At 50.1% G+C, this 14188-nt stretch overlaps 1 protein-coding gene across 2 annotated transcripts in view; it reads right to left on the minus strand.

Annotated features, from left to right (window-relative positions):
* Window positions 1-9057: 9057 nt before the first annotated feature.
* The window catches only part of TTC28 (tetratricopeptide repeat domain 28), a 182960-nt gene continuing 177829 nt past the window's right edge, over window positions 9058-14188 (minus strand). For both annotated transcript variants that reach the window (XM_030335958.1, XM_030335957.1), the window contains 2 exons: window positions 12831-12938; window positions 9058-11672 (listed from right to left, as the gene is read on the minus strand). In XM_030335958.1, the coding sequence (XP_030191818.1) occupies window positions 10036-11672; window positions 12831-12938 (1745 nt within the window). In that variant the 3' untranslated portion in view covers window positions 9058-10035. The remainder of the gene's footprint in view (window positions 11673-12830; window positions 12939-14188) is intronic.

A 14188-nucleotide genomic window follows, 5' to 3' on the forward strand; every position in this document is an offset into this window, starting at 1 on the left:
CAGGCTTTGAGCTGTCCGCACAGAGCCCAACACAGGGCTCGAACTCACGAGCTGTGAGATCATGACCTGAGCCAAAGTCGGACGCTCAACTGACTGAGCCACCCAGGTGCCCCTCTGTTTATTTACTTTTTAATGGCTACGTTCTATTTATCACTACAAACCCTCAGCAAATATTTGTAGAATGATAGAATGATTTGAAATGATAGATAAGAACTGCCTCCCCCCCCCTTAATCACATATCAATTTTATTTTCTGCATTTTTGGTTCAAAAAGAAAATGGCTACATATTTAAGAAAGCTCTGTAGGCGAGAGAGAAAAAAATTAGGCTTTTGGCAAAATGTTGCCAGGCAAATCCGAAGTCAAATTCATTTACCTGTTCCAATCAGCCAACTAGACTCCAAGGAGACTTTGGAGTTCTGCTACTGGGATTTTGTAAAGTTATTGTAGAATTTTGGGGGTGCCTGGGCGGCTCAGTCAGACTTCAGCTCAGGTCATGATCTTGAGATGGAGCCCCACGTTGGGCTCTGCCCTGACAGCATGGAGCCTGCTTGGGATCCTCACTCTCTCTGTGCCCCTCCCTGGCTCACGCACTCACTCTCTCTCTCTCTCTCTCTCTCTCAAAATAAATAAACTTTAAAAAAATAAAGTTATTGTAGAATTTTAAAACGTTTTAATATAAATATATTGAGAATATTTATATATTTAAGAATAGTATTCTCTGAAACCCAAATGCACAGTTGCTACAAATTTCATAAATATCTTGAGATTGGATACAAATTCATTTGAGAGGCAAAGGGCTTCCTCAGTGTTAACTTGTCCCTTTAATGTATTCAGATCCAGATGTTTCAACCTCATTTGGTGGGGTGGATTCAGCCTTAGCCTGTCAGTTCCCTGCTGTTTACCATTATTTAGTATCATTAGAGACTGTGAGTGTGTGTGTAAAAAAGGCTTTAAACTGAGAAAGGTATCAAGCTGTGGTCCATGCCCAGAAATTCTGAGGTTAAAAACAACAAAGCGACTAAATAAAGAATTGGAATACCAATACTAAAAAGCAGTTGCAGGAGCGCCTGGGTGGCCGAGTCGGTTAAGCGTCTGACTTTGGCTCAGGTCACTATCTAATGGTTTGTGGGTTCAAGTCCCACATCGGGCTCTGTGCTGACGGCTCAGAGCCTGGAGCCTGCTTCGGATTCTGTGTCTCCCTCTCTCTCTGCCCCTCTCTGCCGCTCGCACTCTGTCTCTGTCTAAAACTGAATAAATGTTAAAAAAAAATTTTTTTTTAAAGCAGTTGCAGTAGTGAAAAACAGTCCTGCACCTGTCTTTTGTATTGTATTAGCTCTCAGTTGAGGTCCTCAAGCGCATAACCAAATCTTCCTTGAGGCCCATTCTGTCCTTCCAGGAAAACATCTAACAAGACATATATTCCGCAATTGGATATGCAGCATTTTTCAACAGTACCAGAGACCACAGACCGTGTCTCCTACGGTAATAGGGACCACACTGCCATGCTCGTAAATCCTTGCATGGCGCCATGGTAACCTTCGTCCCGAGATTTGCCCTGTAGATGATTATACTAAAGCCAATTCCTGCTTCAACAGTAATAGGGTAGAGTTCTTAAGAGATGGTAGAAAGGCTTAGAGTTTCCTTTACATTGACAGGTATTTTATGGTTCTTATAATAGGAGTATAAGAGAGTTGCTTCCTGCCTAATGACAACGTAAACCATAGAGTTCAGCCGATCCAAGTTCTCAGGGTAATCTCAGGGTAATCTCAGGTAATCCAATGTTCTCCGTAGTCAGATGGTGACTGGTTTTCCATACGTGAGGGTGTGTACAGATGCCTTTGGGTCAGGACTCTGGCCCCTCAGCAATGCCATGAGTGTGTCGGTCAGCAAGACTGATAATGCCCCAATAACTAATCCGTAGATCTACTTTTAAAGACACAGAGATTTAATGGCCAGTATTTTATGTAGGATATTTATGTCTAGATTCATAAATGAAATGGGCCGATTGCTTTTTTTTTTTTTTAGACTGTTGATCTTGGAATTAAGAATACCATCATGAAGGGACGCCTGGGTGGCTCAGTCGGTTATCTGACTCTTCCTCTCAGCTCAGGTTATCATCTCACACTTTGTGAGTTCGAGCCCCACATCGGGCTCTGTGCTGACAGTGCGCAGCCTGCTTGGGATTCTCTTTCTCTCTGCCCCTCTCCTGCTCTCTCTCTCTCTCTCTCAAAATAAGTAAATAAACTTTAAAAAGTTAAGAAAAAAAGAATACCATCATGAAATGATGTGAGTATCTTTTATTATTTTTATGTTTTCTGAAGCAATTTGAAAAGAGATTTTTCTGGCCCTGAAAGTTTGCTGGCATACACGTGAAACCATCTGGGCCTGTATGGTTTTGAACTCTCTAATGATACCTGAAGAGTCGGGTAAAAGGCAAGGAGGCACGATGGCTGTTGTAGCTTCATGGGCTTTGGTTTCTTTATTTTTCCCTTCTTGCGCCAGACCTTCTCATGTTTTTCCTAAAAGTCGAGAGAATCTAATTTATTGTTGTGCAGTTGCAAACACTGCACCCGTTCTTGAATTCCTTACGGAAGAGTGCACACGTATGAGTGAGCAGAGCTGTGTGGCACCGTGCCGTGTGGAGTCCCTCGTGGTCGCTGCTTTGGAGCGGAATCCACCGCTTCCCTCCCCAGTGAAGGCGCCGTCGTCCTGCAGTCGAAGTCCATCGTTCTGCGCCCTGTGTGTGGGCCTAAACCTTACGAGGCGCTACTTTGCATTTTCGCATATATTGGCACAAAATTGTTCGTAGTATTTTATTTATTTTTTTTAATTTTTTTTAACGTTTATTTATTTTTGAGACAGAGAGAGACAGAGCATGAACGGGGGAGGGTCAGAGAGAGGGAGACACAGAATCTGAAACAGGCTCCAGGCTCCGAGCCGTCAGCACAGAGCCTGACGCGGGGCTCGAACTCACGGACCGCGAGATCATGACCTGAGCCGAAGTCGGACGCCCAACCGACTGAGCCACCCAGGCGCCCCTGTTCGTAGTATTTTAATGTTTATTCTTTTTGTGTGTGTGTGTGAGAGGGAGAGAGCGGGGTGTGTGGGGGGGTGGTCAGAGAGAAGGGGAGAGAGAGACGGGTGGGGGGAGAGAGAGAGAGAATGAGAGAATCCCAAGCAGACTCTATCCACAGTGTCCGTGCAGAGTCTGACTAGGGGCTGGAACCCATGAACCTGAGATCATGACCTGAGCCGAAACTAAGCATCGGACGCTTCCCCGACTGAGCCACCCAGGGGCCCCATAGTATTTTAGGTTTTCATCTCTGCAGCACTTTGAGCTACATCCACTTTCTTTTCTTCTTCGGTCTTCACATACACAACCAGTCTTCCTAGCAGTGAGTGTACTTTATCTTTTTGGCAAACTTCACCCTTCTCAATCTTCTATATTGCTTTTTAACTTCTCTCTGTTCTTATCCCCTCTCTTCTGTTCCCTCTGGGTTCATTCTTTTGCTAACCTCTTGGATCGGTCGGCTAGCTCAGTGGTGGGGTTCTTTCCTAACACATGTCTGTACACGTGAGTAGGGTCACACTCACCCCTTCTTACTGGTTGGGGCTCATGCAGGTATATATTTTGAACCCTAGCTGTGAATATGAACCGTTAGGGGCTACGCATTTTTCTTTGAAATGCCACTTCAACTGCATCCCACTAATTTTTATGGGGTTTTAAATTAATTTTATTTTTTTTAACATCTTATTTATTTTTGAGAGTGCGAGCGGGGGGAGGGGCAGAAAGAGGGGGCAGAGGATCCGAGGCAGGCTCTGAGCTGATGGCAGTGAGCCTGATGTGGGGCTTGAACTCATGAACTGGGAGACCACGACCCGAGCTGAAGTCGGATGCTCAACCGACTGAGCCTCTCAGGTGCTCCTAATTTTATTCTTAAGTTATTCTATAATTTACATATTCCTAAAATCATGGAAACAGAAATTAAATTATATATTTTACTTTTACTGGGGGGGAAATGAGATTCTTTGTAGTCCGCTGTGAGAACTTCCAGTCTTGAATAAAACAAGTAAGAAACATTTCTGTCAATAAAAGTAAAGCCCCCGAACACCCAGGGTGGCTTTGGAGGCATCTATCGGCTTAGATGTGTAGTATTTTCTCATTTCTCCCTTCACTTCTATGGTTCATATGCTCTGTTAGTGCATTTTAAAATACCCAAGTGTTTGGAACCTTCTCGCCTTCGTATTGGTGCTGACTTGGTGCTGTGTTCTCATCACATGGAGGCCGGGATACAGACTCCTCAGTCTTTGCTGAGACTTGCTGCATGGCCTGTCCAGGATCTGTTTCCGCAGTGTCTCCCGTGTGCTCTTGTGAAGAACGTGGATCCCCTGGCAGAGACCAGGTTCTCTGACGTTTCACGAGCCTGTTTGCCGAGTTATTGGAACCTGCCGTAGGCTTGCTGGCTTGTATTCTTGATCCATCGATTATTGAGAGCAGAAGGTGAGATCCCATTATAACAGTGTTGTCCTCCAAACACGTAGTTCTGCCCAGTTTTACTTGATCAAATTTGAAATGATATGATTTGCTGCATACAAATTAGAATTTTGCCTTTCTGCTAAGGTTTTTCAACATTAGAGAATGGATCTTCTTTGTTTTTATTAGTGCCTTTTACTTTCTATTTTGTTGATCTTTTATCGTCAACTGTTGGGCCTTGTGCTTTGGTAGGGTTTTTTTTCCCCCCCCAAAGAGGCATATCGGGGTTTTTTTTTTTGTTTGTTTGTTTTAACATTTATTTATTTTTGAAAGAGCACGAGTGGGGGAGGGGCGCAGAGCCTGACATGGGGCTCGAACTCACGAACTGTGAGATCATGACCTGAGCTGAAGTCCGACACTTAACTGACTGAGCCACCCAGGCGTCCAGTGGCGTATCGTTTTTTTAAAAAGCATGTGGCATATTGCCATCATTATTCCCCTTTAAGTTTATTTATTTCGAGAGAGAGAGTGTGCAATGGGGAGAGGTAAAGAGAGAGGGGGAGAGAGAATCCCAAAGAGGCTTCATGCTGTCAGTGCAGAGCCCAATGTGGGGCTCGATCCCACGAACCGTGAGATCATGATATGGTGAGCTGAGATCAAAAGTTGGATGCTTGGGGTGCCTGGGTGCAAGTCGGTTGAGCGTCCGGCTTCGGCTCAGGTCATGATCTCACAGTTCGTGAGTTTGAGCCTCGCATCGGGCTCTTTGCTGACAGCTCAGAGCCTGGAGCCTGTTTCAGATTCTGTGTCTCCCTCTCTCTCTGCTTCTACCCAGCTCGTGCTCTGTCTCTCTCTCTCAAAAATAAATAAACATTAAAAAAAAAAAAATTAAAAAAGAAAAAAAAAGTTGGATGCTTAACTGACTGAGCCACCCAGACACCCCCATTCTCCTTTTTAATTGTTAAAATTCAGTTCATTCGATTACATTTATTGCTAGTAGTTTTCTTTCATCTTACTTTACATTGGTCCTGCTTTTAAAAAATGGTTTCTGTTGTTCTCTTTTTTCTATTCCTTTAGATCAAGCAAGTTTTAAAAATATTTTTTTCTGTGCTCCCTCTGGCAGCACGTGTAACAAAAATATTTTTTTCCTCCATTAACTAGTTTGGTACAATCCTCTGTTTCTATTTGTGTGTCTAGCATGTGTTTAACTTACTCTAAAAATAGTCTATGCTTTCTTCTCTTCCAAACAACCTATAGCACTTTAACATCCGTGTGTTACATAGTATTGCCCGATATTTTTTTTGTTGCTATTCGCATAAGATGTTAATGTTTATACAATCACTATTTGTCTTTAATTTATTCACACTCACTTCGCTGCTCACACTTCCTTCCTGCTTCTCAGACGTTTACAGGTAGGACTGTTTTCCTTCTTTCTGGAATACCTCCTTAGTTACAGGGGTCTGGTGGTAGTGAACTCTGTTTGTCAGCACACGTCCACGACTGTGGAATTTTCTGGTCCTCGGACTGGGATCGCAGATCAGAGGCATTCAGTCTTCTAATTCACCACCCACCGGCAGGTCCTGTGCACCCTCTTGGGCTCTCCTCCTGGCAAACGTGAGGCTACAGTGTATTTATAAGGACTCCAAAATGACAGACTGCTCGTTAACGACCCAGGGCCATTCTGTGTCCCGCAAGGAAACCTGGAAAGCGCAGAATGTGTGCAGAAAGTGACTCAGACACAGCACTTAAAACCGTGGGAACTCATGCTTTAATAGACACTGAAATCACAAAGGAAGGCCAAGTGCCTTAACAATCTCAATAAAAATATGAAGTTCTTTTTACATGGTAAATTTCGTAATATAAAAAGTTTAATGCCATCTGGAAACTGTAATTTACAAAAAAAAAGTCCATCTAGGCCAAGGATGGCTAACACGGCATACAAGGGGGTGGGGGGCGAGTGCCAAGCGGGGAAGGCGTCTGAGGCGGGGAGAGGTGACCGCATGTGTCCTCACATCTTTGAAAGAACCGTGACAAGCAAGGGCCCAGCTCACAAACCACGTGAACAATCCTTTCAGGTGAAACAACAAAATATGTGATGAAAATGACACAGTTTTCACCCTCTGCCTCCTTACTGAAAGCAACCAGAGTACCGTGCCCTATTTCTTCCACACTGAGCAGTAACTAACCAAGTGGCGGTGGGAGGCGGCAGGGGGGTCGGGGGTGGGGGTGGGGTGGGGGGGGGAGGGTCGGGCGTGTGCTGGGGACTTGCTGCAATGACCACTTACCGAGATTCACTGGGACGCCAGAGCGGGACAAGGACAGTGTGTCCTGCTGAGACCCAGCGAGGATCAGAGTGGACCACGATGTTTTTCAAACAGGATGAAGTGACAACATTTTCGTTTCACTACACGCTAAGGCGGATCAAAACGTTAAGTTTCAGTAGCTCATTTTGTCCTGGTGTTTCGACTTGGTTATTAACAAGTTCGCCAACTGGTGAGAATTCAGATGGGATCTACCCCTTGCTTTGTGGTCATGCCAAGGAGGGAGATTTTATTGCTTGTGCTCAGTGTATCTGCATCTGATGGAGGAGGATGGGGGCAGGACATTCCAGTTTCCTGAGCTGAAAACGAAACGTATCCAATGCTTTCTGCACACGGTAAGGAAAAGATGGTTTTGTTCATTTTACCCACAGCCGTTGAATCATTCCAAGCGGGGCAAAGAGCCACAGACTGTGCGGGAGTCCTTTGCTTCTACCCCATGGCTCAGGGTTCCCATGCATGCCAACTTTATCCACGACTCGACACTCACGTTCCCTACACTGTAGAAACAAAACATTCTAATTGTGTTTTCTGTCTCCTGCACCAGGAGTCAGCAAACTTTTTCTTAAAAGGTCAGGCATCCGGTATGGTAGGCTTTGTGGGCCAAGAGGCAAAATCGAGAATATTATGGAGGTACTTCTATAACTATTTAAACATGTGAAATCCATTGCTATCTCATGGCTATAAACAACGAGGCCTCCGACCAGATTCAGCCTGTGGGTCACGGTCTGCGAACCCCTGATCTGTACAAAGAAATCTGTGAATTATACAGTCTCACATAACTTTTAAGTGCATACTTTTTTTTTTTTTTCCGTGGAGGAGCCTGAAAAATCTCCTGTGACTTGACATCCATTTCACTCATAAAGAAAACACCAAGACAGTAAACATAAGCAGGTGGCGATTCTACAGTGATTTTTAGATTGGTCCTTATTGTTTCATCATGTTAAGCTTTCCTTCATTGAAGCTTATCTCTAGGACAGGAAAAAAAAAAAAAAAAAGGTCACGTACACCATTTGGTTTTTCGACACGAAACCTAAAACAATAGTGTGGTTACGACTAACGCCAGGTCAGGGTCCATGAGACCTCCTAGCCGGCTCGATCACCACGGGAAGCGGTCTGGGTGGTAGGGGGCGTGCACTGGAGGTGGACGGGGGTGCGTGTGCTCACACAGGGAGCACACACCCCAGGCCGGTCCTCCGGGGCCGCTCGGCACTTGGGAAAGGGCGGAGATGGCTAAGAAAGGAACAGCCTATCTACATCGGGATTCAGAAATTTACTCTGAGGTGTTGTGTTTGTTGTGGGGACCTGATTTCACTATCTAAATGCACAGTGCTATGAACTTGCTTTCATTGGCTACTCTGGGACTTCTATTACCGTTTGGTTTTTCCCTCCTGACACCAAGAACCTCGTGATTGCTTCTTCGTGAAGTGTCTGTCTTCCAGTGTCGGGGTCAGGGCGCGAACGGGACACCCTTGCTGTCTGTCGGGGTGAAGGCGAAAAAGGCCCTATGACGGGGCTCAGGGGGGAGTAACGCACCGAGGAAATAGTCTCCTTCCCTCTCTTCAGGGTTCACCGAGTGACAGGGCAAGCGGTCAGTGTGTGCTGAGAAAGTGAGATCCTACCTGAGGCTAAAGACTCTACTTGGGGGTCTTAATGTTGGCGCCCCTCCCGCCACGCCTCTCACGTCCACTCCAGGTGTCGCGGGCCCAGCGGCCACCCACCTCAGTGTGACACTCCCCACAGGGAGGGCGGGAGGATTTTAATTTTAGAATTCTGTAAAAGAGGTGTATTCAAATTCTCCAACTAAAGGTGTGATTTTTAGCATTTCATCTCTTTCTTTGGAAGTCAATGCTTACCCCCACCTAGACTGTCTTTTGTCACAGCCTTGCTGACGAGAACCTGGGCGTAAGGTCACGGCTGTAGGAGATGCCTACCCTGTTTGTTCAGGACAACACTTTCAGGAATAGCTATTTCCCTGCTCAGCAACCGTTTGGATGTAAATCCCAGCAAAAGCCAACCCCCCCCCCCCACCCCTGCTTCTTAGGCCGTGGACATTAAAGTGTAATGTGGGGGGGGAGGGGCCGGTTCCCGCTACGCCGAGGGTGCCACTCACAGACATGGGGAGCTGGGGCTGCGGAGCCCGGGAACAGCTCTAGATGGGAGAGGTGGCAGAGGCCTGAAGTTGGGAAAAGAGAATAAAATTAAAGCAGCTGCCGAAGGGAATAGGAGCTGGAAGTTCCATTCTGGTTAAATCTGGTTAGCTGTGTATTTTTTTTTTTTTTTTTTTTTTTTTGCTTACAAGGAAACTGAATAATTTCAACCTCCCCCCTCCCCCGCAAACTTGATAATTACTTACTGATGACTATTCAAAATTTGACATTTTAAAAAATTTGAGCTTTTTAAAAATAATAGCTATAAATGCAAAGTACTATCGATAATAAAACCAAGTTGTTTATCCATGTACAAAAAAGGTCAATAATGTTTTCAAAGCACAAAGTTGCATTTTAAATCACAATTGCATAGTTCTAAAATGCCTGGAGAAGAGAGTTACATAAAATTTTTTTAGAAAATTCAAGTTTGGTTGACAGTGGGGCCCCAAGGACGTTTGTGGAGTTCAGGACGGAAGTGCTGTTGGACAGTGAGTTTATTGCATTGCTACTGTGATGTTATGCGATCATTCGACCAGAATTGCTACAGTTTAATTACAAATCATTGGCATTTTAAAAACCATTCTGTTTTTGGCTAATATCACACTTTCATGTAGAATTCAACTTAGATTTTATATATCCCTCCCCCAACCAGCACCTGAAAGCCTTTAAAAAAAGCTCTATTTGTATTTGTGTATAAAAGGTACTGCATATATGCCTCTTAGCAAAATATGTGCTCCCTTTCCTCTCCCCACCCAGAACCATGACCGTTTTGTAAAAAAAAATCCTGTTGAAGAGTCACATCAGAGATGAGAAGCAGGGAGTTCAAGGTAAACATTGGGTGAAGCATGTAGAAGATTCCACGAGCCTCCGGTACCGACACCACGGGAAGTTCTGGCTTGTGGTGGCTCTGGCCCAGGGTGGCCGCCGGCTGCGTGGATGGGGGCGCAGGGGGTGTGGCGGCGGCCCACGCCCCGAGGGAGCACCCAACGAGACGTGGCTGGTGGGGCCACCACGCTCGGAGTGCGGGCGTGGGCCCGTGAGCGTGCGCCTGTCTCCGCGGCTGCTGCAGCCCGAGCCCGCGGCTGTGAGACGCGCTCTAGCATTTGGAGGAGGGGAAGAATCTCCCCGGGGACAGAAACTTGTAGCCGTTGCCAGAGGGAAGTCTGAAAGGGCGGGCGGGAGCCGGTGCGGGCGGGCCGGCGGGCAGGGGCAGCGTGCCCAGTGCCGTGGTCTCCGTGCGCCAGTGGCCGTTGGGGGGCGCTTTTTGTGGCGTTTCTCCAGGCTGCTGCACGGACAGTTCCTTAAGCTCCAGCTTGTCCACTCCCTCCTCCTTCTTATTGTGCCGAGGAGACAAATTTAGGAGACTGAGGACGTCTCTTTTGGAAGTCATCGTCCCAGGGGGGGCCCGGAATATTTTCACTGGTCCCGCGGAATGCTGGGGTGCGCTCTGCCAGAACATCTTCAGGTTGTGCACGGCCTGCACCTTCTCGTCGATGGCTGCCATCTTCAGTTTGTCTATGTCGGGGGCGTCGGCGGGACTGGAGCGGGCAGAACCGGCTGACGAGTAGGAGAGGGCCGGGGACGGCGCGCTCCCGGCAGGAGACTGATGGCCGGAGCTGGGGGACACGTTCCTCGGCGACTTGGAAATGTGAGCACTGTAAGGAGAGCTGGGGTACTTGAGTTTAAAGAGAGGCTGGTCGGGGAGGGAGGTGTGGGAGTCCGCGCCGGGCGACGGCCGACCCCCGTGCTGGCTCGGGCTGTCTTTGACGGACGCCTCCGAGCTGGTGGGGCTGCTGTACCCTGAGCTCACCTTGGGAAGGGATGAGCTTCTGGCTGGGGGCTTTGGTTTAGCAGCGACCGGTGACGGCTGACCCTTGGGGTGCGAGAGGGGAGGCCTGCTGAACGCGCTGGTCTCTGACGCCCTGAAGACGGCCCCGCCGTTGGGCCCGGGGCCGCCGCCGCCGTCCTCCGGGTGACTGTTCTTGCTGCCCTGGCCGCCGCCCCTCTGCAGCCGTTCCACCGCGATGAGATGACTTTGCGTCTCCTCTAGAATTTTCTGGGCCAACTCTTGTGGATCGAGCTTTGGGTTGCTCTCTTCTTGGGATTTCACGGTGCTGTCGGTTTCTGTGCTCGACTGGTCCGATTCTCCCGTGTCTGAACTTGCTAGTTTGCCAACCTTTTGGAAGGGAGAGTTGGGGCTGGGAATCAGAGTCATTTTAACCGGAGAGTTGGGTGTGCTCACGCTGCCCTTGGAGCTTACCGAAACCTTCACGCCCCCGGCTGTCCCCACTCGCGACTGCTTGTGATCCGGCGAGAAGCGCAGCTTCCGGTTTTCCGGGTAGGCCGCCAACGGCTCGGTGCTGATGATGGAGAAGCCCTCGTATTCTTCTTCATCTTTGCCGCCCGCAGGGCGGGTCTGGGGGGACAGCTGGCCCCGAGGCAGGGTGGACCGCTGCGGGTAGGCGTTCTTGGACCGGTCGTAATCCTGCCGGCCGCGGGGGCCCCCGCCTTCCGACCCCGCCTCGGGCTTGGAGACGAAGCTCATGGAGGAGGCGATGGAGCTCAGGCTGTACACGGAGATAGCGTCCGAGGCGATGCTGTCCGCACCGGTGGGGGAGAAGGGCGGGTGCTGGTAGCTCAGGGGCAGGGCATTGGAGACGGACTGGGCCGAGGCCAGAGACTCCAGGGAGGACGAGCTGTCGAGGCTGAGGCGCTTGGGCAGCTCGGTAGAATCTGAGACAAGACATAAGTGCCCAGAGGGCAGTTAGAATTCTCTGTGGCTTCGATGTTTTTTTCAAGGTCACAAGCATCCCCTTACGCGCAGGAGCTAGCTGGGGGCTGTGTATGTGCTGCGTGCACACAATCTGAATTTATCCCGGAATCCTGGGGGACGAGGTCCCGCCGGGAAGGGTAAGTGTCGTGGCTCGTGCTCCGAGTGGGGCCTGTGGGCCATCTGTGCTGCCCCCTGTCCTGAACCCACAGCCACTACCTTCTGGATTCCAGCAGCCTCCTCAGGGTCATTTACACTCTCTCTCTGCGTTGCCTTTCCTCCTCCCCCTTCCCCTAGCCCCTTCTTCCCCCCGCCCCCAACCCCCTCCACTGGAACCTCTGCCCTCCCTTGTTCCTGTAAACGTCATCGGCAGCATCCATGCTGCCAAACCCACTGTTCACTGCCCAGGTTCACAGTTGGTCGCTCCCTGCCCTCACTGACCCCTCCTTCCCGGGACCTCCTCGTCTTTGCAAACTGTGAACCCCAGAGTGATCACAGGACACAGTCCTCTCCCCGCCCGCCTCTCCCTGAACTTCAGACTCCTGTAACCAGCCGCCGGCACAGGTGTCTAACGGCCATTTCAGAACTGAACGTGTCCAAGATGGAACTCAGGCCCGTTTCTCCTGCCACTTCCAAGGTCTCAGCAAAAGGTGGCGTTTGTTCCCCCAAAACAAGGTATTGCCTGCGACCCTCCCTTCCTGTGACGTACACCCTTCAGCAGATCCCGTTGATTCTGCCTTCAGACCAGGGCCACCATCCTTGCCAGCATCCAGGCACCACCCTCTGAGAGTGGCAGGCAGGCAGAGTGCCCCCAGGGGACTGAAAGCTGCTTCCAGCATGAATGACCGGGACCCGCCCCTCCCTAAGTCAGCGGCTGCCACCCCGTCTCGTCCCATCCTCTGCGTGTCATCTTCACCGCGCTAGGCGACACCTTGTCTCTACCACGTGTTGTGATCATGAGTTGGTGTGTTGACCGCCTTTGGACAGTTCCGAACACTTATGCCAAAACTACACGTTCACTTTTCCTTCCCTTCCCAAGATGCAGCCAGGCTGGCACGGGCATCTGCACCCTGGGCGCGCGGGGGGCGGCATGGAGGGGGTGGAGGGGGAGAGGCGCTTACCGAAGAGCGCGAGCAGAGACTGCAGGGCAAAGTGCACGGTTCGCCGGTTGGCTTGTTTCCCAGTTTTCAGGATTACTTCCTCCTGACCCACTTCACAGAGATCGAACCCTAGGGGAGCAAAGAATGTAAACATCTGCTTCCGTAGGGAAGAGTCCACGTCTGGAAAAGGCTGAGAGCCGCGGGGCTCCTTGGATGGTCTCACGGGAAGCCCTGCGGGCCCCTCAGCAAGCGCCCAGCCTGGGGTGGCCCCGGGTGCCGGTGCGGGGCCCCCCCGAGTGCAGAGTGTGCACCTGGAGGCCTGGCTCCCTCCCTCCTGCCCGTCCTGGAGCACCGGCAGCTTTCCCGCCCTCAGCTGTGTTCCCGAGAGCCCCTGGGAACTCGGGCAGTCGGGCTCATTCCTTCCAAGAACCGTGCACTGAAAAAAAGACTTGAAGAGGGACAAAAACCAGCCACTCCATTCGGCCCGGGGTCCAACACTTAAAGCTGGTGCCCGGGAAGGTGGAAGCTTCTTAAGGGCAGGGACGGTGTCTTCACACGTGCTCAGCGTCTGCCACCAAGGGCGTGGAAATGAGCGCGCCTGACGATGGAGCGTCTGCTTTCTGGGCCGAGCCACCCCACTGGGACTGCGCTCTGTTTGTTCTGCTGAAGTCCAGGGGGACCGCTCCCTGACACCAACGGCTCTACTGAGACGTGGAGCGGGCACAGCAAAGGGCAGGAGCCGCCCGAGCAGGAGGCGAGCTACCGAGCTGCCACCAGCGCACGGAGACTTATTAGAGACCTCCCAAAGGCACCTGGCGCACTTCTCCCTGGGAGGCACACGGGAAGAAGGAGCCAAACGCAGACGCCGTGGCCAAAGGCTGTGTGCACAGACAGGATGTAGGGCCCGCGGAGCCCTCAGCACCCAACATCCGCGTCCAGCCTCCCGCAGCGGATGCAACCGCGGAAGCGCTTGGTGCCGACGGCCCAGGGGGCAGGCACCTGTGATCCCGGGCCCTTCCCTCCTCTGACGTACAATCTTCCGTAGCCTGCATGCTGTGCATGTCATGGCCGAGTGTTCGCCAAAGCAGAAGGGTGTCTACGTTTTCATTCTTACTCCAGGGTTCTGATACGGGTCTGGCGCTAATTCCTCTGGGAATTTGGTTCACTCGAGGAGCTACCGAGGCCTTCCGGTTGCTCTGAGACATTTTCCCCTCTGGACTCAGAAATAAACAGTCCCTGGAAGCAGCAGGAAGGTCTCCGAGAACTCAGCATTTCAGGGCGAATAACTAATTCATATTAAATGTAAGATTTTGGTTAGAAACCTCTACCTCTAGCAGAACGATGTGACTTGGTTCCTCTGACAGCACTGAAGTAAATAG

The sequence above is a fragment of the Lynx canadensis genome, chromosome D3 (genome assembly GCF_007474595.2).
Source record: "Lynx canadensis isolate LIC74 chromosome D3, mLynCan4.pri.v2, whole genome shotgun sequence".
Classification (NCBI taxonomy): Eukaryota; Metazoa; Chordata; class Mammalia; order Carnivora; family Felidae; genus Lynx; species Lynx canadensis.